The sequence below is a fragment of the Sciurus carolinensis genome, chromosome 16 (genome assembly GCF_902686445.1).
Source record: "Sciurus carolinensis chromosome 16, mSciCar1.2, whole genome shotgun sequence".
Lineage (NCBI taxonomy): Eukaryota > Metazoa > Chordata > Mammalia > Rodentia > Sciuridae > Sciurus > Sciurus carolinensis.
This window is the reverse complement of record NC_062228.1, coordinates 59,128,803-59,155,601: the sequence shown is the minus strand read 5'-3', so window position 1 is coordinate 59,155,601 and position 26,799 is coordinate 59,128,803. Positions and strand designations below refer to the sequence as shown.

Below are 26,799 nucleotides of genomic sequence, written 5' to 3'. Positions count from 1 at the left end.
GCGAGCAGGGTGGAGTCCGGGGTTGGGGACTTGGCAGTGGAGAGGAGCGGTGGGGGAGGGCAAGGGGAGGGGGCGGAGCCGGCGGCGGGGGGGATGGGCGAGGTTTGGGGGCGCGGGGAGGGGCGATGTCTCCTCCGCCGGCTCCCGGAGGGAGGGGAGAGGGCGGAGGGAGGGGAGGGAGGGAGAGAGGGAGGGAGAGAGAGACAGGGTGAGGGAGAGACAGTGAGAGCGAGAGAGCGAGAAGGGTGGCAGAGGAGGCGCGGAGCGGGCGGCGGCGGCGGCGGCGGCGGCGGCGGCCCGAGGAAGAGGAGGAGGAAGAGCAGGCGGAGACGCGGCACCCGGAGCGGGCCGGACCGAGCCGGGGGCGGGCGAGGAGGGGCGCGGCGGCCGCGGCAGAAGGGGGGGCGCTCTGCGGATGGCCAGGCCCGGCCCGCGGGGGGGGTGAGGTCCTCGGCCCCCCCGCCCTCCCCCCCGGCCCCCGCCCGCCCCCTCCCCGGCCCGCTCGCCCTCCGGGGCGGTGGGGCATGGCCTGAGGGTCCCCCGTCTCCGGGGGGGTGGGGGGTGGGGGGAGGGGGGAGGGGCCGCGGGCGCCGCCGACCGGGACTCAGCAGCCCCGCCAGGCAGGTAAGGGGGCCGGGAACCTGGGGGTTTGGTGGAGCTGCGGGGCCGGGGCTGCGGGAGGGGGCGGGGGCGCCCCGGATGTCCTTGGCCCGGCGCCGGGTTCCGGGCCTGGGTGTGCTGTGGGGGGTGCGGGTGAGGAGGGGATCGGTGCCCGGGTGACACCAAATTGGGTTACGCCCCGGTCCGGGGTGCCCCGTCCCAGATCGCATCCTTGATGAGGGTGCACCCCATCCCCCGCCAGCAGAGCCCCTAGCCCGAATCCGCCTCCCGACTCTCCAGGGCCAAGGGTCGGTCGCGGTAACCGCCTCCTGGCCCTGCCCGGCCACTCCCCCGCCTCGCCCACCCTGGCGCACCTGGGTCCCTCCCTCAGGTCACCCTGGTTCCCACCCCATCCAGCGAGGGTCTAGGCCCGAGGTTCCTCCGCCCCCCTCGACTGGCTCTAGCTCCCACTTCTCCTTCCCGGCGCCGCGATTCCTTTCCACCCCCTGCCCAGACTCCCCCCATCCCCACCGCGTCTCCAGTCCTTTCACCGCCGGCCGGCGCACCCCCTCGGCTCCCGCCCCCGAGTCCCGCTCCCGGTGCCCCCGCCCCTTTCTCCGGCCCGGGGGCGCTCCCCCACCAGCCGTTCGGCCTCAGCCCGAGCTCGCTCTCCTCCCCCCTCCGCCTCCATTCATTCTCCCGGGCCGGCTCTCGGCCATGCCAGTCGCCCCCTGGCCCCCCGCAGCCTCCCAGGGCACCCCCTCTCCCCTTCTCCACACCCCCCCTCGCCGATTCCTCAGCCCGTCTCAGTACCAGCTGCGTGCCAGCTATTCTTAGCCGCGGAGCGTTTGATTCATGCCGCCCCGGCGGAGTGTGCCCGCTCCCTCCCTCGAGGCCGGAGGGGGAGGGGCCGGAGCCGGTCGGGGGGCTGGGGCAGGCGCGCGCGCCGGGGGCCCGGGACCAGCTTTTCTTTCATCCCACCGGTCACCCCATTCCTGCGGGGCTGGAGCTGGGGGTCAGCCAGGGTCAGCCGAGGGGGAGTGGCTGTGGCCCCAGATAGAGGCGGGACGTGTGGTAGGGCGGACCGAGGATTGGAAGGAGGCAGGGGTCTCCTGCAGGGCAAGGTGGGTGGGGCAGCCGGGCTGCGTACCTGGAGCGGGAGGGGGCTTCCCAGCTCTGGACACGCGTGGGGGAGGGCCCCGGCCGTGTTAGATGCTCGCTCGCCCACAGTTCTTGGAACTCTCTTCCCTCCACACATATTTTGTCTTCCCTTCCCCAACCCCCTAACCCATCCCCACTCCCCCAAAGTCAGCAGTACCCTCTACTGCTTCCCATCTCCATGGCAACGGTGCAGGAGCCGGGCCTGGTGTGGGGGGGAGGGACCAGACCAGACATTCTGGTTTCCGGTGCTGGGGTGGGAGTAGGGGAGAACATGAGAGAGGCAGACCCCATTTGGAAGGGACCCACCTTCATAAAGCCATCTTAAGGGAAAATGGGACCCAGAGATCTTTACCCCTGCCCCCAGATCTTCACCTCACTTCTTGGTCTCCTCCCCAGCCACCCTCCTCCCAATTCTCCTCAGTGGAACCACCAGTGCCAGGCAATGCCGGCCCACCCACCCTGCGGCGCCAGTCCTGAAACACTCCCACAGGTTATCCTCAGCATCCCACACCCACCAGGCCATCACACCTGGACATCTGCCCCCCGGGATAGCTTCCCCATCCAGCCACATATCCTCTCAAGATGCCCCAATAACTGCCAAAGGCCATCACTTCTCAGGTTCACCCAGTGCGAGATGCTTTGCCTTGTGACAACCCCATCTCAATGCCCCTTGCTCCCTGGAATGACGAATCCCCAGCAACCCTCTGCACAAGTAGCCAGCCACACTCAGTGAAGCCAGCGGCTCCACCTGCTCACAGGCACCTCCTGCTGCCCCAGGCTCACCACACCTCCATCTCCCCTTTACTATAGCTCAGCCTCGGCCTCCCTCAGGGTGAGGGGCCAGGCCGGGGCCAGGAGGGCAGGATGCCGGTGGGTTGGTCCACCTGTCCGTCCTTAGCTAATTTTAGCTGCATTTTCTGTGGCCTGACAAAGTGGGCCAGTAGCTCCCGCGGTGATTCTGCGGTTTCTGGGACACGGCCACGCTAGGTCAGCGGCAAAGTGGGGCGCAGGGGGGGCGGGGGCTGCAAGCAGGGCCAAGGGCAGGGAAGGAGACAGGTGCTGGGAGCATGGCAGGAATAGGAATGGGACATGGACTTGTAGAGGTGGCAGAACCTGCGCCCAGTCTCCTTCCTTTCCTGTTCCTGAGAGCATCGGGGAAAAACTGCCCTTGACCACTTGTCCAGAGTGGTGCCAGTGGCCTCCAAGGGGTTCTAGGCTCCTAGTCTGACAGTCACCCTTGGCCCCTGCAGCTGCCTGTGATGCTGCCGTCCCCCGTCGCCCCGTGGCCCCACAATGACCCACAGCCCTGCCACAAGCGAGGAAGAGGAACGCCACAGTGCCAGCGAGTGTCCCGAGGGGGGCTCAGAGTCCGACAGCTCCCCAGACGGGCCAGGGCAAGGCCCTCGGGGGTCCCGGGGCCAGGGCAGTGGGACACCTGGTAGCCTGGCCTCCACCCGAGGCCTCCAGGGCCGATCCATGTCTGTCCCGGACGACGCCCACTTCAGCATGATGGTCTTCAGGATTGGCATCCCGGACCTGCACCAGACAGTGAGTGACCACTTACTTGCCAGGAGCAGAACTGGCTTGAGGAGGCACCTGGGGCTGGGTGTCCTCCCAGGAAGCCCCCTTGGCTCTCATTGCCAGGCCCCACCTACTTTCCCATCTCCTTCCCCGTGTCCAGAATCACCCCCCACCCCAGCTGTCCGCTTCCCTCCCATCGCACCTTGGACCCCTGACTCACCTAGCCCCGGCTGTCCCCTGCCTCACCAGAAATGCCTGCGCTTCAACCCCGATGCCACCATCTGGACTGCCAAGCAGCAGGTGCTCTGCGCCCTCAGTGAGAGCCTGCAGGATGTGCTCAACTACGGCCTGTTCCAGCCGGCCACCTCGGGCCGGGATGCCAACTTCCTGGAGGAGGAGAGGCTGCTGCGGGAGTACCCCCAGTCCTTTGAGAAGGGGGTGCCCTACCTGGAGGTGAGGTCCACAGCCTCCCCAACCCCTTCACTGACAACACAAGTCGTGCCCTAAAGCACCCTACCCCCGACACATGCTGGTCCCAGTTGAGACCTTACCAAGGGAAAATTCAGTGGGCTGTTCTGGATCTCCTATGAATCACAGGAGAGTCTGAGGCTAAGTCCAAATCACCATTTGTTCTGAGTGGCCTTGGGAAAATCCCTTCCCCACCCCAAGCTTCTCTTGCCCCATGGATTGGGGAAGGACCTCCAGTTACAGTAGGCATTCGAGCACATCCCTTGTGGGGTCCTCACACCTGCTTCTTCAAGGTAGGAGTTGTAAGGAACGCATGCCCTAATGACCCAGCGCCCTCAGGAAAGCTCCCTGCCACCCTCTGCCCACCAGCCATGGCTCCAGAGCTGTTTCCACACCAGCCCTGAGCTCACCCTGGGGCATGAGAAGGAGTCAGACCCTACCTGCTCAGGTTCCTGCTTCTAAGTCTGTGTGTCTCTCCCCTCACCCCACTGCTGACCTCAGTTCCGATATAAGACTCGAGTTTACAAACAGACCAACCTGGATGAGAAGCAGCTGGCCAAGTTGCACACAAAGGTGAGAGAACCCTGCTGACATTGACCCACCTCACCCCTTCCCATCCCTCTCTGGCTGCTCATCCTTCCCAGGACCACATCATTTCCACTGGGCTCCTTTGCCTCCCCTTTCTGTTCCCCTGAGACCTCATGTCCATTCAGGGTCCCTTCCTTACTCCCACTTGTCCTGTCTGGGGACTACTTCATGAACACCCTGCAGCCCCCCAATCCCATAGCCTGAATCTCCACCAAATTCAGGGATCAGCCCCCTCCTCTCCATTGGTATCTGTTCTGGGATTTAGCCCTCCAATCCTGGGGCTTCATCTCCCCCATGTCTCCCGTGGTCACCTAAAAGCTGGAAGGAAGTCAGGGGCTGCAGTTGCCAGAGGGGGAGGATTCTTGATTCTCAGAAGGAAGAAACTCTGACCCCTTCTTAGCACCCCCAATGCACACCGTGCACCCTCTTTCCTCCCCGACCTGTGCCATCCACTTTGGGAGCCACTTGCCACATGTGGTTTCGGAACACCTGCAACCTGGAGTTGGGTCACAGGGGATCGCAAAGGCTCTGTGCACGTGTGTGCGCGCACACACACACATGTGAAACATCTTATTAATAACTTTCCCATGGATTGCCTGCCGAAACAGTGTCACTGTGGGACATTCTAGTTCGAGAACATAGCTCATCAAAATGAATTTCAATATAATTGATGGTTCCCCTTTCCTTTTTGCTTTGGAGGTGGCCACTAGAAACTTTTCAACGCCACTTGCGGCTGGCTGTGTATTTCCGCTGGGCCGCGCTGCTGGAGATCTCTGCCTTTCCCCCCCTGGTCCCTGACCAGCCTGACTTCTCTCTCTGTCCGTGGCACAGACGGGGTTGAAGAAGTTCCTGGAGTATGTGCAACTTGGGACGTCAGACAAGGTGGCGCGCCTGCTGGACAAGGGGCTGGACCCCAATTACCATGACTCGGATTCGGGAGGTAGGGAGGAGCCCATGTCATGGAGGACACCAGGGACCAGGACTGGACAGCATGGGCAGGAATGCCAGTCCCTACCACAGTCACTCCGGAGGGGTCCATGGAACCACATGTTGGGGTGTCGAGCTGGGGAGCCACGGAGGTGGTATGGGAAGGGTTGACGTGGAGGCTGAGGGCCTGCTTGTGACTGGCCTTTCTTGACCCTCAGAGACCCCCTTGACCCTGGCGGCCCAGACCGAAGGCTCAGTGGAGGTGATTCGAACTCTGTGCCTGGGCGGGGCCCACATTGACTTCCGGGCCCGGGATGGCATGACAGCGCTGCACAAGGCCGCGTGTGCCCGGCATTGCCTGGCTCTCACGGTGAGGCTGCCGTGACCACCCTGGGACCCCGGCTCTGTTCCCCTGGTGCTCTTTCAAACCCTAGTTCTTTCATTTCCTTTAAAAATAGCTGCTCCTCCTATCCCTGGTACAGAGCCCCTCCCCACGGACTGACAAATGCACGGTCCCTATTGTCATTCCAACTCCTCAGGTGTGCCCACCACGCAACAGCTGCTCCCACGGCAGCCCAGGGAGCTCATGACTCTCCCCAGCACAGCCTCCTTGCTCAGACACCCAGACCACGCTCTGCTCTGACCTGCTCACCCACCCAACTTTTGTCTCCCAGGTGTCAGCCCACCTCACGTCCCCTAAAACAGGGAACCCTCTGCTGGGCTCCAGACGTCCCGCACACCTGAGTCGCCCTCCGCCTGCCCTTTCTAAGCTGGTGCTTCCTCCTGGGCATCCCTCTCCTCTCACGTGCACACAGCCCCTTCACATGCTGTGCCTACGATAATGCTCTTTTCCAAATAGGCAGACCCCAATGCGCCTGTCAGTTCGCACAGAAATGTTCCTCTTCCTCGCCCCATCAGAGCACCTGGTTCCTCTTCATGCCCAGGCCAGGACTGGCTGCCCCCAAAGATGGCCATTGACGAACACCCCGTTTCTCGGGTGCTCCGGTGGACTTGGCCCACCCTTCAATTCTCCAGCTCCTCCTTCTACATTGAGACCCCTTACTGTAGGCAAATGCCAGCTGCCGAGAGCCGCCTTTCATCCCTGGAATGAACCACGCATACCCAGTCCCAGACCCACACCCTGTGCGCGCACACACCCAGCCTCTAGGCCTCCCCTGTCCAGTCCGTGAGCCTCTGGCCACATGGGGTCGTTTAAATTGAAATTAATTAAAATGAAGTAAAATTGCATTTTAAAATCCTCAGTCTCACTCACCACTTTCAGGTGTCATGGCCTTCTCGTGGCCACCATAGCGATGGCACCCTTGGAGACCATCTCTAGCATTGCAGAATGTCCCGCTGGACAGTGCCATTGCAGGGCTGCTCTCAACGCTGTCTCCTATTAGTATCAGTGGCACCCACCTCCCTCGCCCTGAGCTATCCCTTAAATAGGACCATTCCCCACCCCTCAGCCTGCACCCCAGTGAGGCTGGCCCCGCGCTTGCCTTACTCCACGCTCACCCTTTCCCAGGCTTCCGCCTGTCCCCCATCTTTGGGACTCTGGTCTTAGTAGCACCTCTCACTTGGCCATAGGCCCTCCTGTGCCCAGACTCCAGCTCTCATTTGTCCCCCAGTGAGCATCCTCTGGAGCGAGGGGACACTGCAACCACCGACATTCTTTAATGAGTCCTCCAGGGTCACTCATGGGTGAAAGTTTGGGCAGTATGTGAGAAGGACATGTCCTCTGGAGGCATCTACTCTGTCCCCTCATTGTTCCCCAGGGATGGGAGTGACCCAGCGAGGGAAGGGCCTGGCTCGAGGTCTCCAAGGCGTCATGGTTGAGCTGAGGCAGGCTTCGGCAGTGAGGGTCACCCAGGAGTCCTCTCCAGCACTTCAGAATGAGCTCGTGCTAGTGTGACCGTCACCTGTCTTTCTTCCTTGCTCTCTCTCCCTTCCTAGGCACTTCTGGACCTTGGGGGCTCCCCCAACTACAAGGACCGCCGGGGGCTGACCCCTCTGTTCCACACGGCCATGGTGGGGGGCGACCCCCGCTGCTGCGAGCTGCTCCTGTACAACAGGGCCCAGCTGGGCATAGCTGATGAGAATGGCTGGCAGGAAATCCACCAGGTGCTCCAGACTTGGCCCTAAGGGGTTGAGGGGAGACCTGGGCCCCAGGGCATCCCAGGGACTGGGGCCGGGGCTGGGGTCCAGATGCTGGGGTTCTTACAGAGGGCAGCAGGGAGAATAGCGTGGTCTGCACAGAGGAAAAGGTAGTGTGGACATCAGGACCTGAGGGGACACGGGCTGGGGGATTGCACAGCTTGATCACCAGGAAGGGTGGGGCTGGCCTCTTGGCCCTCTTGAGGTACCAGACTGGACACCAGGCATGGGAATGAGCAAACATTCAGGCTTGTGAAACTGACGGCCTAGGTCCCTGGGCAGGAATGGGGTGGAAAGGAAGAGAAGAGGCGGACATGGGGGTTCCTGGCTTCCGGGGAGAGGAACCTGGACAGTGTCAGGCTGTGATGATCTAGCCCCCCCTCCCTGTCCCCCCCAGGCCTGCCAGCGGGGCCACTCTCAGCACCTGGAACACCTGCTCTTCTATGGAGCTGAGCCTGGAGCCCAGAACGCCTCGGGGAACACGGCCCTGCACATCTGTGCTCTCTACAACAAGGTCTGACCCGTGGGGCGCAGCCGCCCTGGCACCCTCCTCCCACAGCCCCCTCCCCAGCGCGGGGCCCAGGCCCTGTGGACTTCAGCCTCCATGCCTCCGCATTCTCTGCTTCTCCACGGCTTTCACCCTCCATCCATCCATCCTTCCATTCGTCTGTCCGTCCGTCCATCCATCCATCCATCCATCCAACAGATATTGACAGAGTGCCTTTCCTGTGTCAGGCCCAGAGCTGGGTGTTGGGGACAGTGTTGAGCTTGTGACCTGGAAGGGAGCAGACAATAGCCCCTGCTGATACAGTCCAGGGTGTGCAGAGCGAGGTCGCAGGGAATCCAGGTCCCCACAGAAACCACCCCCGGGCTTGGCCTAGGGTGGAGGTGGCTTCCTGGAGGGTGTACCTCCAGGTTTGAGACCAGCCAGAGTCAGCCAAACAGAGGGCACAGCCTGAGCAAAAGACCAGAAGGAGGGCCGGTGGGGACCACTGCAGGAAGTGAAAGGGGTTCCGTGGGTCCCCTTTCCCATGTGTCTCCAGCCAACCAGCAGGGACAGAGGAAAGGCCAGAGTGCAGCTCCCAGTGGGGATGATGCAGGGTCGCAGGTTTAGCAACTTGAGGCTGGGTGGACACTTCCCCCCTCAGGAGGTCCCGGGAGAGGTGGGCAGTCTGCAGCAGCAGGAGGTCTCGCCCAGGAGCCGGAGCTGCACTGGGACAGCTGTTGGCAAGGCGTAGGGCACCTTTGCCACCTGAGCACCCAGGCTCCCAGGCAAGTCAGCCCCACTCAGAGCATCCATCTCCCATCTGTCTCCCTGCTCCCTGCCCTTGAAGAGCTCTGGGAGACGGGCCTGGCACGAGGTTGCTGGTCTGGCAGCCCCCTTCCTCCAGGAAGTCTTCCAAAGCAGCCCGGCCCCTTCTGCTTCAGGAGAACTCGCAGTGCTGGGGACTTGGCAGGTGGCCACATGCCGCCTGGTGGCGGTGAGCAGAATGCTCAGCGCTGAGGAAGGACTCTGTGTTAGTCAATCCAGACCAACACCGGCGGGCACTTCCCCTCCCCACCTGCTTCTGTCTCTCCTCCTCCCTGACCACGGGTCAGGGTCAGGTCCTGTTTCCGAGGCCGCTGTGCAGTGGAGAAGGGAAAACAGCAGTCCTGGGCAGGCTGCAGGGTCCTGACCAGGCCCCTTTCCTGCTCCAAGACTCTGTCCTTCTCCCTGAAATGGGAATGACATCAGCTGATTGAAGGGGATGAGTGAGCATATCTATTAAGTGTTCATCCCTAGTAGACAGTCATAATAATAATAATTGTTATTATTATTATCATTACCAGTGTCAATCAGGATTCAGTCAGGGGACGTACCATTCATTTGAGCAGGAAAATTTAGCACAAACAATTAATTACATACTAGGCACGTTGACTCTGAACAGCCTGGATGAACATGTTATTTCCCCTCTTTGGAGCTTCCCCCATCTCATCTGTGAAATGGGTCAGCAGTTAATGTCCACCACACAGAAGGATCGAGTGGGTTAATGTCTGACTTGCTCTTGGCATGATGTTAATAAACGTGAGCTCGTCTCCTACCTCTCGAGATCCCCTTGTCTTCCCTCCCAGGCTTTCAGCTTTCCAAGGGCTGGGGCTGGGGCTGGGGCTGGCCATCCTTCCCTGATCTTGCTCCCCTGGCCTCTTGTATGCCTGTCTGGCCTCTGGTGGTGAAGGTCAGGTCCGCGTGTAGACTGTGAGCTCTTCTGGGGTGGGACTGAGCTCAATGACTTGCTCTGTCCCAAGCCCCCAGCTCATGGTAGGCCAAGTCGCGTCTCTGTGGAAAGAGTGAATGGACAAATGCTGAGTCAGCCATCTTGGGTGCCCCCCAGGGCTGTGGCAGTGCCCACCTCAGAATGCTCCACGGTGTCTGTTTTGACAGACTGAGTGACTCAAGGACTGAGTGAATGAATGACTCAGTGAACAAATGAATTTTGACTGACAGCTCCATATCTTCCATCCTCATCCTTCCCACATGCATTTCTTGAGCACCTACTGTGTGCCCGGTGCCAGGTGCTGGGGATGTGAGGTGAATCAGAGACAGCGTCTGCCCTGGGGATGGTGGAGGGAGTTCACAGTCTGGCGAAGAGGCAGACGTGTAAACAAATTATCGCAATCCCGTGAGACGTGAGATAGGCGCTAGTCTGCAAGTAAATACGAGGTTCCCCAGGCACCCAGGGGAGGGAGCCACTACCTAAGACTTGGACATTTTCTAAACTTGGGTAGCATAGAAGGAAGAGCCCGTGAGCTAATGGATGATGCTTGGACCCCGTACCTCCATCGTGGGGGTTGGAGGTGTGTGACAATATACTAAAATACAGGTGGCAGTGTTACCAGGGCAGCTGGGGGACAGTGTGTGCATAGCCAGACATACACGCTTACACACATGCATGCACATTCTCAGCATGCACACACAGCACCCACTGGACCGACTGCTGTCACAGGGAGTGGTCTTGGTAATTGGATCTGCCTCTCTCAGGGCTTCATTTGTAGGAGACAGATGAGCATGAGGATGAGAAGACCAGGTTCAAATCCTGCCTGTGGGTCTTGGGCAAGCGATTTGGCCTCACTGAACCTGTCCTGTAGAATGGGCCTGGGCCCATATCCCTACAGGGTCTGTCCTGCGGACAGACAGGATAAGATGAGGAGGTGTTGTGGGTACTTGAAATTAGCATCTGGGAGCTGGAGTGGAGCTACACTGGGGCAGCCAGGTTGGATTTGGCCAGGCCAAGACAAGGTGAGAAGAGTCTCCCCCCTGAGCAATGGTCCATCAAACAGTCCCTGTGCGCGGGCGCTATTCCAGGTGGTGGCAGGTGCCACAGACAATATGATGTTCTTGTGGTGCTCACCATGTGCGGGAGGAGATGCCAAAGAGAAAAATGACATCAAGATGGAATTTCAGGACAGAGTATTAGAAAGAAATGAGTTAACACTGGCTTCAAAGAATGCCTGTCACATACAAGAGTGTCACATAAAAATAAATAAAATAATTAGAAAGGAACAGGACAAGGAAGTTCTTTTGACGGAATGTTCAGAGAAGGTCTTTCTGAAGCTGGGCATAGTGGCACATCCTATAATCCCAACTACTTGGGAGGGGAGGCTGAGACAGGAGGATCAAGTTCAGGCAGGCAAGTTCAAGGCCAACCTTGGCAGCTTAGTGAGACCCTGTCTCAAAATAAAAAGAAAAGGTTGGGGATATAGTTCGGTGGTAGAATATTTGCCTGGCATATTTAAGATTCTGAGTTGCATCCGTAGTACAGCAAAACAAAACAAAAGCACCTATCTAAATGGGTGGCATTTGAGCAAAAACCTGAACGAAGTGAGAAAGCAAGCTGTGGGGAGACCCTGGTGTGGAGAATTCCAACAGAGGGATAAGCAGGTGCAAAGGCCCTGGGGCAGGAGCATGCCTATCAGAGGAGAAAGGAGGCCAGTGTGGCTGGAACATGGGCAGCAAGGGAAGATGGGAGAAGATAAAGTTGGTCCATAGGGGCAAGCAGACAGCTCAGGTGGGGCCTCCCAGGTCATGGCAAGGACATGAGAGCTCTGAGGAGTGACATGGTTGATACTGATAAGAATTGATAGTAGCTGTAGATGGCATCCCCGCCCCCACTGCCCCAGTCCTGGACCCTCTGTCCTTCATGGTGCATGTGCCCTCCCTTCTGGACCTAGCAGAGTATGTGATTAAGATCAAAGCCTTTAGAGTCAGACAGACCTGGTCTCAAAGCCAAGTGCTGACGGTCATTCACTATGTGACCTTGAGCTCCTTCTGGAGCCTCAGTTTCCTCATCTGTAAAACAGGGACCATAATTTCCATCTCATTGAATTGGTAGGAAATTCGGCAAGCTCTCAATTCTGAAGTGCTGAGCACGGCATGTCACATAGTAAGCCCTTCATAAGATTTAGAGTGGTGGTTCTCCACCTGGTGCTTCTGCCCCCCAGGGGACATTTAGCAATGTCTGGAAACATTTTTGGTTGTCATGACTGGGGAAGGGACCACTACTGGCATCTAGTGGCAGAACCCTGTGACGCTACGCTACACTCCAGTGCAGAACAGACTCCCTGGCTTCAAGCGTGAGCATGCCACGGCAGGAAGTTCAGACCAGCACTGTCCAGCAGAATGTCACACGAGCCACACCTTCCTAATGTCCTTAAAGGTCCTCATGGCCATGTTTAAGGAAAAAGAATCAAGTGACAGTCATTCATTTTAGCAGTATCTTTTATGTGAGCCAATGTAATATTTTATCACTTCAATGCGGAATCAATACAGAAATTATTCGAGATGCTTAATTTCTCTGCATAAGTCCTTGAAACAGCCCCTCTCCCTTAGGACGTCCACATTTAAAGTGCTGGTGGGCCACACTGGTGAGTGGCTGCTGGCCTGGGCAGCGCAGGTTCAGGTGGGATTATTCCTGGAATTCTCAGTACAGTGCCTGTGTCCCCTTATGGTGACCTCCTATTTTTTTTTTTTTTTAACTTCATCCCATGCCCCTGGATGTCACCCACAGGAGACCTGTGCCAGGATCCTCCTCTATCGAGGCGCCAACAAGGATGTGAAAAATAACAATGGACAGACTCCCTTCCAGGTCTGGGGCTGGTGAGGGGTGGGGAGCGGGGACGAAGAGGACCCAGGGGACAAGGAGGGTGGGACTGAGGAATGCTGGGAGGGGTGCCCAGGTCAGGGAGAGGGTAGGTGCTGGAGAGGAGGGCTTGGGCTGGAAGGGACCTGGGGTGGCTTCCTGCCCCCTCTCGGCCACGTGGGCCACCCCTCCCTGCACCTCTCCTTCCAGGTGGCAGTGATCGCTGGTAACTTCGAGCTGGGGGAGTTGATCCGGAACCATCGGGAACAGGACGTGGGTGAGCGAGTGGGGTCTGGAGCTAAGAGGGGAGTCTGGGGCAACTGGGGTTCACAATGGGGTTGGGGGGTTAGGGGCTTTACGGGGGGAGCCACGATGGGATGGAGAAAACCCCAGAGGGCCAGAGCAACCTGCAGGGTGGTGGGGAAGCAAGTCCAGCCCCCCCACCGCTCTCACCTCTTTCCATCCGGCCCCTCCCCTACCACCTCTTGCCCACACCTCCCTCTGTCATCTCTGCCTCATTTGCCCCCAACCACCACTGCCCTCCCAGTGCCCTTCCAGGAGTCCCCCAAGTATGCAGCACGGAGACGGGGACCCCCAGGTGCAGGGCTGACGGTGCCCCCCGCGCTGCTGCGAGCCAACAGTGACACCAGCATGGCGCTGCCCGACTGGATGGTGTTCTCCGCCCCTGGAGCCTCATCCTCTGGCACCCCTGGCCCTCCCTCGGGGCCCCAGGGCCAGTCTCAGCCCTCAGCCCCCAGCACCAAGCTCAGCAGTGGGACCCTCCGAAGTGCCAGCAGCCCCCGGGGTGCCCGGGCCCGCTCCCCATCCCGAGGGAGGCACCCCGAGGAGGCCAAGAGGCAGCCCCGAGGACGGCCCAGGTAGGAAGGACTTGACCCTGGCCCCACAGTCCCTCTCCAGCCAAATGCCCTGCTCAGAGCTGACCCTTTCTCCAAGGTTGGCCCAGCTGCTCCGCTTCTGTCCTGAGAGTGGAGGGTCCCCATCCATCTAGGGCTAAGTCCCTAGGGCTCAGTGGGGGCATATAAGCTGCTCTCCTGACCCCTCCCCAGTATATCCAATTGTAGCTAAGCACCCGTGCCATGACGGGGACCCCAAAAGAAAGCTCAGTTCCAGCCCCTGAGACAGAATGTCAGGGTGAGGTGGGCGGGAAGAGTGTGGTGGGCATGGGCAGGGGCTTTGGGAAGAGCGTCCAGACTTGGTGATGAGCCCGGGGAGGAGGAGAGGTTGCTGAAGGGAGGATGGGTAGGAGCCATTCTAAGGTAGGGAGGCCAGCCTGGCCAGAGGAGAGCAGGGCCAGTCAGACATGCGGAAAGTGGGAGAGGCGGGGAGTGCTGGGCAGAGGACCTGGACCCCACCCAGGAGGAGGCTGGGAGTTAGTGGCCCAGGGCTCCTGAGCTGGGGATGACACAGTCCCAGCTCCATTTCAGGAAGCTGAATCAGGCAATGTGTGTGGGACCACAGGAGGGGGCAGAGCGGAAGCCAGGAGGCGGGGGGTGCTGGGGTACACCAGCGGGCAGCAGAGGGAGCCCCTAAATGCCCTCTTCCCGGGAGGACTCCAGAGCTGGGCAACCACTCACCCCTCCCACTCACCCTCTGGTGCTCCACCCACCTGCTACCCGAGGCACCCCCCTTACACCCTCTGTGTGTGCAGCTCCAGCGGGACGCCCCGGGAAGGGCCAGCCGGGGGCACAGGCGGCTCAGGGGGCCCTGGGGGCTCCCTGGGCAGCCGCGGGAGGCGGAGGAAGCTCTACTCAGCGGTACCTGGACGCTCCTTCATGGCCGTCAAGTCATACCAGGCCCAAGCTGAGGGGGAAATCTCCCTGAGCAAGGGCGAGAAGATCAAAGGTAACAGGATGAACCAGGCAGGGCTGTGGGGCCAGGCAGGGGCAGGCGAGCCACATTGGGGAGGAGACGGGGGTGACTCTGAGCAGCACCTAGGCACCTAGACTGTCCCACCCACTCTGGGGACCCTAGCGAGTCCCGGAGGGGGAGGCACAGCTGAGATGACATCTCCAGGAGCAGGGTCCGGGTGAAGGAGGGGAAAGCAGCTTTCAGAGGACACTGCTGGGCTCCGTTGGGGTATTTGGTCCACCTGGTCTCATTAGATGTCTGATGGCCCTCCTAGGAAGGCGTCGTGATCCCCATTGTATAGGGGAAGGGACACACAGGAAGCCACATGCCGAGTGTCCCCAGTCCAAGCCCAGCCTTCACCTCCTGCCTCAGCCAGGAGTTCTCATCTAAGAAACGGCACCAGGCGGCTGGTGTGTGAGGCTTGGCTGAGGCCAGGGCTCCGTCAGCGGTGGCTGCTGATACCAGGGGTCGTCTCTCTGGTTTCCCATTTTCCACTGGAGAACAGTGCCTCTGGCCCCCACGTGCAGACTCCTCGGGCCCTCGGTGCGATCTTGGATAGAACGTGTCTTGGAGACGGGAAGTAGGCTGCAGACGTGAGGGTAGCCCCAGGAGAGGAGCAGGGTGGCAGCCGAGAGTCAGGCTGCCGGGTTCAAATCCTGGCCCCACCACTTCTCAGTGGGTCCCAGTTCCCTCCGCTGTAAAACAAGACCCTGACAAGGATGGGAACAGTCTCGTGAAGCATTCAGACCAATGCCTTGCACATCGTGAGTGCTGTGTACGCGCTAGCCGTCAGTGCCAACAGCGGCCCTGCCGCAGGCACTTAGAGGAGGAAACCCGGCAGCCAGACTCCCAGCAGGGCAAGGTCTCCATCGGGAGGCAGAGGGAACCTTCAGAGGTATTCAGGGATCAGGCTGATTGCTTGCATCTACTTTGTTGTCTGTCTCCCCATGGTCTGAGTTCCTGCAGACAGTGAGGTCACAGGTCATGGTCTCTGGGTCACCAAGGCCCAGTTTAATGACCCAGCACACAGACGGCCCAGTGCACATTTGCTGAGTGAATGGATGAATGACAGGGTGCGTCAGAGCCCATGGGCCTGGGAAGTGGGGGGGAGAGGATGAGGGAAAAAAGAAAGGGAAGCTGGGGGTGGCCCAGGACCAGAGTGGCATCTCCTGTTGTCTTTCTGAACCACATGTCCAAAGCTTCTCTGTAGGGAGAGGACACACTTCCTGGCTTTATATCCCCCTCTTTCATTAAAAGGGACTTAATGGTCTCAAGGCTCGCCCCACGCACGAGGCCACTGAGCTCCTCCTCCAGCTCGCTCTGCCCTCAGAACCCAAGCCCGATGCCTTCCCCTGGCCTCCGCGGCCTCCCTGCCCCATCTTCCTTCACCCATGAGGTTCTGGAGACCTTATCCTTCTCCTCTTCCTCACACTTTCATCCTCTTCTGGGCCAGACTCTTCCTTCTGTCTGGAAAACCCTTCCTCACGCTCTCTGCCTCCTCAACTCCTGGATCCTTCAACTCTCGAGCCAGCATGTCAGTCCTCAGGGACCTGCCCCTCCGCTGTCCAGCTGATGCACGTCCATCTGCCCTCTCTGGGAACGCCCTGCCTTTCCCCTTGAGTTCTAGCTTCAGGTCCCAATCCTGCTGTGGCCTATAGAGTTTCTCCTCCAACAGCCTCTGGTCTGAGGCCTCCATGAGGGCAGGATCCACACTGTGTACAGCAGTGTCTACCTTGGTCATGAGTGGTGCTAAATAAGTATCCATCCAGTGACAAATGACTGATTCCAAGACTGCCCAACCAGGCATGGCAGAGCCAGCCGGGAACTGGCCTGGACAGGTCATCTCTGCTCTTGTCCGTGACCGTGGCCTTTCCTCAGTTGGACTCGCCACATCCTATCAAGGGAGGCGGTTCATGTAGGGAAAAGTAGCTCAACTCCTCACATGGTCTGGGCCATCTCCAGATAGGAGAATTTTCTGTGTCACCTTCAGTGTCCTCATCCACAAGGTGGAAAAGAGGTGTTCCCTCCCAGGGTGGGCACAAAGATGGAGTGAGGTGGATGAGTGGGGACAGAGTCATGAGGAAAGCTGGGTACAGGGAAAACTGTGTCTGTCACTTAGCAGCAGCAGCCGTGAGCCCTGGATGAAAAGTTAGCAACACAGTAGTGACTCAAAGCATCAGCTCTGGAAACCGACCTGTGTTCAAAGCCACCCTGCCAGTGACAGGCCCTAGAATCTTGGGCAAATAATGCAGCTCTCTGAGCCTCAGTTTCCTCCTCAGTAAGACAGGGATCATGAAGGCACCCTGCACAGCGTTCCAGCCCAGAGCAGGAGCTGGGTACCAGCCTGGTCGTCCAGCTCTGTACTTCAGTGCCAGGCGCGTGACAGGCAGAGGGGGAAGTTCTGCCCACCGGCCACAAGGTGGGGCCGGCAGAGGCAGCCTGCAGTTGTGGAGGGGAGAAGGAAGCGGGGATTTAACTTCTTGTCCTTTCTAGAGCCAAGGGAGGCAAAGAGGCAGAGGGAGGGCCCTGGAGGGAAGGACAAAAGACTAAGTGGCAAGGCTGCTTCAGAACACGGCAGGAGCAGGGTTGCAGGGGAGCACAGCTTGTCCTTGCAACGGCCACCCAAGTTCACAGGGCCTAGGAAGGGTTAGAGAATTACACAGCTGGGCTGTGGCTGGTTACCAGGCGTTTAAGGACCAACCGTGGACCAGCCCCTAACCTGGGAGGGCCATGGCAGGAAATGCCTCTCCCCCACCCCCAATGCCTCTTTCTTTTCTTTTTCTTTTTACTTACTTTCTTTTCTTTCTTTCTTTCTTTCTTTCTTTCTTTCTTTCTTTCTTTCTTTCTTTCTTTCTTCTTTCTTTCTTTTTTTTGGTTCTGGGGATTGAAACCCAGGGTTGTTGACACTGAGCTACATCCATCCCCAGCCCTTTTTACTTTTTGAGACAGAGTCTCACTGAGTTGCTTAGGGTCTTGCTGAGTTATTGAAGCTGGCCTCAAACTTGTGATCCTCCCACTTCAGCCTCTGGAGTCACTGAGATTACAGGCATGCACTATGAGGCCCAGTTCCCCTCACCCGGCTTGGGTCCAGAAATCTTGAAGTCAATAGTGACATGATTTGGTTCTCCCACAATCCTTCACCCTTCCTTAGACATTTCTTGAGGATGCCCTTAAGCTAGGTGCCAGGGATTATGGGAAGACTGTGTGCTCGGGTGTGCTGGGAGCTGGGGAGCAGCAGAAACGCTGAAATGTTCCCATGTCTCTGCTCCCTGTCCAGTGCTCAGCATCGGGGAAGGAGGCTTCTGGGAAGGCCAGGTCAAAGGTCGTGTTGGCTGGTTCCCCTCTGACTGCTTGGAAGAGGTGGCAAACCGTTCCCAGGAGGGAAAGCAAGGTAACGAGGAACTCCTGAGTATCCACCGTACACCCTAGAATCCTCATCTCCCTTCCTCTCCCCCTCCTGGGGAAGGGGTGGGGTGCTGGGAGGTAGAGGGAAGGCTCGGGTCAGGACCCTGGGTGGATTTGTGGATTCCAAAATAAGGGTTCAAGATTGTCCCTTGTCCTCCTGCAGAAAGCCGCAGTGACAAAGCAAAGAGACTCTTCCGGCATTATACCGTGGGCTCCTACGACAGCTTTGATGCCCCAAGGTAAATGTCTTTACACTCTCAGGCGCCCCACCACCCCAGTCTTCCTTCACGATGCACACTTTAGCTATGTCCACCAGCTCTAAGCCCCCATCTCATCTTCTCCCAAAATTTGAAGGGCGTGAAGAGTAGAGAAAGCAGTTAGTTTCAGACAACACAGCCCAACCCCAAACCATGCTTGTCAGTCACTGAGACTGCCCATTTTGGGGTAGCCAGAGTCTAATGAGGTGGCTGGGTGCCTGGGGGTGCTCGTGTGTGTGACTGGGTGGAGGCCCCCGTCTTCTTCATGTGCCCCATTCTGTGCAGTCACATGCAGCGGGAGTGTGTGTGCGTCCCCTGCCTGGCACTGCTGTAGGGAGGGGACTGGCAGGGCCAGGTGGGATGGGGTGGGAGAGGGGCACACTGACACCTTTCCCCTCCCTGGCTGCTGGCTGACTTGCTTCTGAAGCTTGATGGATGGGATTGGCCCAGGGAGGTGAGAGGGGAGGGGCTGGGGGGGCTGGGGTCAGGATGGGAAGGACAGGGTGCCTGTGGGATGAATGAATGTGTGCGTGAGCACGAGCAGAGCCGAGGTTTCCTGGGGTGTGAATGTGTGTCTCTGTAGGTGCGCATGACACCTATCTGTGCGCATGTGAGGCTGGAAGGCCCATAGATGGAGATCCCTGTAAAAAGGTCCTGGACCAATGGCTCTGTCCTACTCGGTATATACGGGTGCATCTGTGACTGTACTGAGTATATACGGGTGCATTTGTGGCTGTGCTAACTGTGCAACTGGCTATGCATATCTGTGCTTCTCCGAGTCTGTGGGCTTCTCCAGAAGTGTTCATGTGTCTGATCACACATGTAGACAGGTGGGTCTCTGTACACCTCTGTCTGTGCATGTTGCTGTGTGTGTGTTAGCACAGAAGAGTGTGTGCATGCATCTGCATCTGTCTGATTGGTCTGGAATTCAGGACCTGGAATGCTGGGGGAGGGGAGAGAGAGGAAGGGAGGACTCCAGGGCTTGAACTTCCAGAGGGCAAGGCTGTGGGAAGGGAGGGTCATAATCTGGTGTCTGAGAGATGACACCCTCCTCTGCCACCCCACAAGCCAAGGAAGGGTCTCCTTGTTCATAGCGTCCTTCCATTAAATGTGTCCAAACCTATGTGTCTGTGTTCTGGCCAGTGGGGAAGGGTCGGGGTTGGGGTGGGAAGAGAGTGACAACATGGGGAGAGGGAGTGGGACTGGAATGCCACCCCGCGCCCAGAGGGTCTGAGGCGCTTGACCATTGTGCGTGTTCGCCTGGTACGTCTCCGGCTCTGGGCACTGGGTGAGTATCAAGGTTTCCCCCGCCCCTAGTGTTCTTGCTTCAGAGAGTCGGGCTCTGCTTCTGTCTCTGTCCACATCTCTCTTGGTCTCTCCTTGGCCTCGGTCTGGGAGGTCACTTGCTTCACCAGCTGGTTGGGGTTGATCCCACTCTACCTCCTTCCCCTCCTGCTAGCCTGTCTTGCCTTGTCTACTGGTGGTTCCTGTCTCTTCCCCTCCTCTCCTCGGGGGCTCCATGTGCTGCTGTGAGTGTGGAGTGCCTGAGGCCCCCTCCTCCTGCCTTCCCTCTATCCACCCCTGGCCCTGTCTGTGGTGACCTGGCCTGGCCTGTGTTGTGTCCTGCATCCCGCTACTGGTCCCCAGCACCCCTGCTGAAGCAGGGCCATCCAGCTGTGTATACCCCTCCTGGCCTGTGCCACTCTCTCCTCTTGCTCGCTTGGGGTCCATGGCTGTCTTCTGAGCTGCGCTGTGTGTCTCCCTCTGGCAGGGCTTCTGGGGGCGGGGGAAGGCTCTCTTGCCTCCCCGAGGCCAGGTCTGACTGTCCTGGCCTTCCTTTCTGGGCCCTTTCAGACGGTGTTGGGGTGCATTGTGTGTTGGTCTGTGGTGGTGGGCTGTGTGTCCCCTCCCGGCGCCTCTCTCACCCGCGGTGTCCCTGCCCGGAAAGTGGGGCTCCGTCCACGCGTCCCTGCACGCGGTTGTGAGGCATCTTGTGTGATGTTGTGCGTCCCTCTCCCCGCTCTCCCTCGCTCTGCACCTGCGCGGGAGGGCTCTGGAGGGGGGAGGGGGGTTAAGGGGGGGCAGACCGGAAGTGCCTCCCCCTTCTCCCCCCGCGCCTCGCCCCTCCCCCTTCTCCCGCCAAGGGGGCCCCCGCGTTCCCCTCCCAGCCCCCTCCCCCTGCCCGGCCCCCTCCGCCACCCGGCGCAGGACGCCAAGGGGTTAAGCCTCCCGCCCGCCGCCGCCTCCGGAGCTGTCCGCGGTGCTGAAGCCGGCGCCGTCCGCGGTCCTCGCGCTACCGCCGCGGCCCGACCCCGCGCCCCGCGCCCCCGCGCCCCCCGGCATGTGAGCCCCCGGCCCTGCCCTCCCTCCCGCGGGGGGGTGCGCGCCCCCTCCCCCTCCCCCCTCCCGGCGCGGGTCAGCATGAGGCGGGGCCTGGGGGCCCGGACACGGGGGTTCGGCCGAGCGGGGACGGGGACGCGGCGGCGGCGGCGGCGGCGGGGGCGGCCGGCACCGGGACCCGGGCCGGGGCCGGGGCCGCGGCGGCGATGGCTTTGTCTGCGGTCGGCGGCGGCGGGGGTCTCGGGGGCGGCCCCGGTGGGGGCTCCCTGCCGCAGCCGCCCCCCCGCGCTCTCCTCCAGCTGGCCGGCCTTGGGGCCCCGGCGGCGCAGCGTCTGGTACATCTACAGGTAACCCAGCGCGCCGCCCCCTTCCCTGCGGCCTGGCCCGAGGCCCCGACCCGCTCCCGCGACCCTGCCCCGCCAGCCCCCTCCAGGGGCTGCGGGATCCCATGTCTCCCCCTGCTCTCGCTGCCTTTCCCTAACCTCCGCCCGGCCTAGAGCCCTTCAGATCCCTCCCGTCCCCTCGCCTACGTCTCCCTCCCCGGGCCCCTCTGCCAGAGCCCCGTGCACACTCCTCAGCCCTGGGGATCCGTCCTCCACCCCCTCACGGCCTCCCCGGCCCCCTCTCCTCTTTCCCCAAGGCCTGCCCCAGTCCGACCCTCAAGACGGACCCCACATCAGGCTCGGAACCCACTTGCCCCTGCTGCCGCCCTCAGCGCGCCCACTCTGTGCAGCCCTCCCCGGGGAACCACAGTGGCTTCCCCTCAGGCACTGACACCCCCAGGCCCCTGTTCCACTGATCCCCACCCCCGCCCCCCCTTCCCGGAGTTGGCAAGGGCCCCCATTCATACCCCTCTCTCCCATTCACAGTCGTCCCCCCAGCACACACGCAACCCGCCCCCAGTCTCCCCTCCCCTCCCCTCCTCTTTTTCCGCTGCGTGTCACTGTGCGACTGTGCGTGTGTCAGTATGGCTGTGTCGATATGCGCGTGTGTGACTGCCTGCAGCCGTGTGTATGTGTGTGAGGGAGAGAGATGGGGAAATGGTGGGCTCCTAGCCCACCCCCCAGCTGTGTCCATCTGTGTGTCCCTGTGTGACAGTGTCTGTCTCTGTGTGACTTGGAACGATAGTGAGGCTGTCTGGGGACTCATCGTGTGTGTGTGTGTGTGTGTGTGTGTGTGTGTGTGTGATGGAGTGGATCTGTCCCAGGGACTGCGGCTATGTTTCCCAACACCCAACCTCCAGTGCCCAGCCTGCCCCCTCCCCCTCTAGCCCCCTTGGCTGGTCCCTCTTGTGTTTCTGTCACCATGTGCCCCTCTCCCTGCCCCCAGGGGGCCTGTGGGGGCACCCTTGAGCCAGAGGTTCTGTCCTCTGCCCATGTGGGGCACGTGTACTGGACCACAGCTGAGCTTCTGCATGGGGAGCCGCATCTGCTTGTGTTTCCACTTCTCAGCATGGGGAAGGGGGCTGGCTTCCCCGTGTGGGGCCTGTGGGCTTGCTGTGCAGAGGACCATGGAGATGGGTACACAGGGAGGGGCTGAGCACTGGAGGGGCGCCATACACCGCAGCAGGCTGGGGGCTGTGGGATCCTGAGTGTGTGAGAAGGACCTCTGCGTGGGGGAGGGGGAGTGGACGCTGCAGTCTCCGCGTGTGGGATCCAGTGAACAGGAGCTGGCCGCTGAGCTCCAGAGGCCTCTCAGGGACGCCGAGGAATGGCCTGGGGGAGAGCACTGTGCCAGCTCCTGACAGGCAGGTAGTCTGCACCACAGAGCGTGAATGGGGTGCAGTCTGGGTAGCAGATGTGGGGGAGGGGAAGGCTGGAGGGGCCTGGGTAGGAGCGGGAGGGACAGGGCGAGTAGGGGTACTGGAGTAGGGCATGGATGCTGGAGCATGGTGTGTGTGCAGTGTGCAAAGAAAAGACACAGGGTGAAGAGGGAATGCGGGGAATGTGAAGAGGATTTGGGGGTGGGGATCTGGGCAGCCAGAGAGCAGGGGAGAGGACGCAGGGAATGTAAATGAATGCAGCTGGGAACAGAGCCTCGGAGGGCGTCGCTGGCTTGGAGGGTGAGATGAGTTGAGGATGCAAGGAGGAAGAGCTTCCCCTGGATGAGTGGTGGGGTGGCCAGAAAGTACCAAAGGTACCGGGGGCCATTTAGGGGACACTGTGGGGTTACATACAGAGGAGGTGAAAGAGGACGTCAGAGAGATGAGGCCAAGGAAAGCAGGGAGAGGTGGCACCGAGAGGTCGAGGAGGTCACAGAAGTCTAAGAAGGACATTTTGGGGAAGGGGATGTGGGAGTTGGAAAAATGGCCCCCTGGGGTGGGCTGAGGGATGTGCAGGCTGATGGAGTGGTTAGGGTGAGGGGGGACTGCAAGATGGTATGGAGTGAGGTGCAGGGGGACAGGGGCAGGGGAGATGAGGTGCAGAGTTGCAGGAAGCTGGGGGACAAGAAGGCAGTTTAAAAGTTGGTGGGATGGGGGGACCACCACATAGAGCCAGGGCCCAGTGACCCAGTCATGAGAGCAGGAAGGAGAGAGGAGCCTTATGGGCTCAGAGGTGGGACTTGAGCGAGAAGGACAGAGGCGTGCTGTGGTGATCTGGTAGTGTTTGGACACTTAGGTTATTGGGGTATATTGCTTGTGGGGAGTTAGAATCATGGCTTCCACACTTTTGTAGCTGGTGTGATCTTTTTTTATACTTAATTTTTAGTTGTTGATGGACCTTTATTTTTTATTTATTTATATGTGGTGCTGAGAATCGAACCCAGTGCCTCACACATGGCTAGGCAAGTGCTCTACCACTGGGCTACAACTCCATCCCCCAGGCTGGTATGATCTTGACCAAGTGTCTTCTCTTGCCTCAGTTTCCTCATCTGTAAAATGGGAACAATAACAGTCAACCCTTCTTAGGACTGATGTTAGGATTAAATGACTAGATAAATGTGAAGTGCTTGGAACAGTGGCATTTAGCCATAGTTGAGTACATGTTACTCACTGTGGTTGGCATAACTTGAGATAAACTTTAGGTGCTGGAGGACATTTCCTGGTGATTTGGGGTATGTGCTCAAAGTATTTGGGTGTATGGAGTGGAGAGTATTATTACTGCAGTTGCCAGGCATTAGCTTGGATATTGTTGAATGTTATTCACCCTGTGACCTCAGGCAAGTTATTTAACCTTTCTTCCCTCTGTTTCCTCACCTGGGAAATGGAAATAGTACTTATATGTACCTCATAGACTGGTTGTGGGGACATATGTGAATGAGCTGCCTGTGAAGTCTTTAAGTACTGCCTAGCCCATAGGAGGTACTTCCTGGCCCATCACAAGCGTGGGATTTTACTGGTTGTGTTGTTGGATGGAGGATTCTGTGAGGTTCATGGATGTGGAGTGGGGGTGGTATGGGGCAGGGAGGCAGGGGTGTGAGGTATGAATGAAAGGAAGAGAGATTGCTGCTAGTGAGGAATACAGGGGTGCTGAAGGGCATGGCTGGCTGCTGGGGGTACCTGGAGAGATGGAGAGGACATGGGAGTAGCAAGTACATAAGGGCTTGGAGGAGGTTGTCGGGATTTGGGCGGGGGGGTTGCAAAAGTGGGGATGAGGATGTCACCAAATGCATGGGGCAGCCCTGACCTGGGAACCAACTTCTGCTGACCCTGCCTCCTGGCTGAACCTGTGGCTCAAGTCTTTTTGGCCCCTTGTCCTTCCCATCCCCCTCGCCCCGCTTCATTCAGTCCTTTCCTTCTCTCCCAACAGCAGCTCCATCAGCTGCAAAAGTGGCCAAGCCCTGGGCTGCATAGAAGATTAGGGGGAGGAAGACATGGTAGGGATGGTGGATGTGTTTATTGGACAGGGTGAGCTCTGAGCAAGGGCAATGGCCCAGACATGTCTGTGTGTACATATGTGCTGTCAAGCACATGAAGGCGTGCTGAGGAGGGCGGGACAGGCTGCACGTGCATGTGCTGAACAGTGTGGCTATGACACAAATGTATGGATTTTACAGTGGAACTCGTGGGGGTCCTGGAGTAATAGGGCCTGTGGGGTGATGCCGAAATACAGTAGAAGCACATTGGGTGTTACTGGCATGTGCTGGGATGTGTCGGGGGGTGTGTTATGGGAATACACTGAGATGGGAGTGAGGGGGAAGTTATTATTGGAGCATACTGGGATGTGTGGGGGTGTTACTGAGATATACTGGAGTATTCATGGAGGGCTGTTTTGCTAAATCTGTGGGGGTAGGTAATTGGGGAGCACACTTGGCTATTATTGGAGTGTGTGGAAGCTGCGTGGATGTTACTGGGGTGTGCTGAGGGGGTCTGGGCATTGTTGGCATACCCTGGGATGTGCAAGCAGAACAGTGGGGAGGTGCTACAAGTATACAGTGGCTCGGGCTCCAGACATTACTGAAGGATGCTTGAGGCAAAGCAGGGTGTGCCTTCTGGTGGTTCCTAGGCATTCTAGGGTGTTCTGAAGGGAGTGGGCTGGATCCAGGGGGATCTTGATGGCCCTGGGGTGTTGGATGCCCCTGGAGGAAGAGCTGTGCATTGCTGAGGTATGCAGGGGTGATGCTGGGCATGGGGCCGTGGTTTGAGCAAGCCTGCACAGGCGAGGAGATAACCGCAAAGACTTTGGTTTCATTGATATTTACTGGGTTTGTGAGCATTGCCTAAATGTACTGGCAGGACTTGGTGGCTTTCCTGAGGACTGTCAGCATATTCATGGGGAGTTCCCATTTTACTAGGGTATACTGATGGCATGCAGGAGATACACTTGAGATTTACCAAGGGCTACAGAAAGCCCACTGGAACTTTTTGCCGCAATGAAAATGTTCAGCACTGTCAGCACTGTCCTGCATGGTAGTAACCATCAGTCACATGTGGCCTCTGTGACTGAGGAACTGAATGTTTTTAATTTTGATTAACTTTCATAAAAATAGTCACATGCAGCTGGTGGCTGCCATATTGGATGGTGCAGAATAAGCAGAGTCCCAGTAGGCTTGGGGACCTTGGGAGGCGTAAAGGATTTGGGAGGGGAACCATCAAAGGACATGTCCTGGTGACAATGCCTTGATCTTAGGACAGTGAACAGATCCCACTGAACACAGGCTTTTGCCAGCCGCTGTGCCATACACCATGCATGTTACCCACTCTGAATTCCCCCATGACTCCATCAGGCAGGGTCTGTAATTGTCCCCCACTGTAGGTGAGGAAACTGAGGCACAAATGGTTAAAGTCATGAGCTCAAGGTCACAGTCAGGAAGTGGCTAGCAGGAACCCAAGTCAAGCTCTGTAGTGATCTGGAGGCTTCTTTCCCCAGCCCTCTGGGTTCCTGGTGCACAGTGTGCCCCGTAACTGCTTGCTGAATGGATGGGCGGCTGGATGCATGGATGGATGAATGAGGAAAGAGTGAGTGGGAGAGAGAGCACTCTGGGCTCTGAGGGGGAGCCTGTCAGGGCTGCTGCCAGCACATGCACAGGGAGAGACATCCCAGGAGGTGCAGTGAATGGTCCTGGAGCAGAGCAGGGGCTGGGGCACCGGGTTCCTGGGTGGGGCACCAGCTCTGAGTCTCATGATCCCTTCTCCACCCCCATCCCTCCTGCCTTCCTGCCAGCGATTACATCATTAAAGAGAAGACAGTTTTACTGCAGAAGAAGGACAGTGAGGGGTTTGGGTTCGTGCTCCGGGGGGCCAAGGGTGAGTGCCGGCCGGGGAGGGGCTGGGAGCAGGGCTCTCTAACCCAGGAAGCAGGGCCAGGGTGGGGGGCATAGAAAGAGAAAGGGACCCCAATCCTCCCACCACCCCACCCCGGGGTGCTGGTCCCTCAGCTATGGTGAGGCCTCTGTGACTTGGGTCTGAGCCCCATCCCCTGCTTGGCCTCTCCACCCCCTCCCCTCCGACCCCGCCGGCTCCTCCCTGTCTGCAGCGCAGACCCCCATCGAGGAGTTCACCCCCACCCCGGCCTTCCCGGCACTGCAGTACCTGGAGTCAGTGGACGAGGGTGGCGTGGCATGGCGGGCTGGACTGCGAATGGGAGACTTCCTCATCGAGGTGAGTCCTGCCACCTCTCTTCCATGGGGCTCTGGGAATAGGCCTCCAGTCCCCTCACAGTCCACACCAAGATCTGGCTGCCCAACTCAGATTTCTTTTGGCACCAGGCTTCCCAGCCCCCTGGCCGCCCCCAGCCAGCAATTCCATCTAAAGACTCTTCAGAAGCATCTTGAAAGAGTGGCACAGGGCTGCCTCCAACACACACACACACACACACACACACACACACACACACTACTGGGGGATGAGCAGGGGACCTAGGTGAAGAGGATGTGCAGTGCCTCCTCCTGGTCCTGAGCCAGGGAGTTCAGGAAGTGGGTAGGGGGCCTGGCCAGTGGAGGGGTGGTAT

The 26,799-nt window shown here is 59.1% G+C and overlaps 1 protein-coding gene across 1 annotated transcript in view; it reads left to right on the top strand.

Moving 5' to 3' along the window:
- The first annotated feature begins 224 nt into the window (after positions 1-224).
- Positions 225-26,799, top strand: part of Shank1 (SH3 and multiple ankyrin repeat domains 1) — a 46,765-nt gene continuing 20,190 nt past the window's right edge. Inside the window, 17 exon segments of the mRNA XM_047529103.1 lie at positions 225-624; positions 3,012-3,309; positions 3,532-3,735; positions 4,252-4,323; positions 5,170-5,278; positions 5,484-5,635; positions 7,222-7,389; positions 7,820-7,936; positions 12,468-12,545; positions 12,750-12,816; positions 13,087-13,417; positions 14,209-14,402; positions 17,686-17,799; positions 17,977-18,052; positions 18,498-18,524; positions 26,014-26,096; positions 26,326-26,450. Coding sequence (XP_047385059.1) covers positions 3,055-3,309; positions 3,532-3,735; positions 4,252-4,323; positions 5,170-5,278; positions 5,484-5,635; positions 7,222-7,389; positions 7,820-7,936; positions 12,468-12,545; positions 12,750-12,816; positions 13,087-13,417; positions 14,209-14,402; positions 17,686-17,799; positions 17,977-18,052; positions 18,498-18,524; positions 26,014-26,096; positions 26,326-26,450 — 2,172 coding nt within the window. The 5' untranslated portion in view covers positions 225-624; positions 3,012-3,054.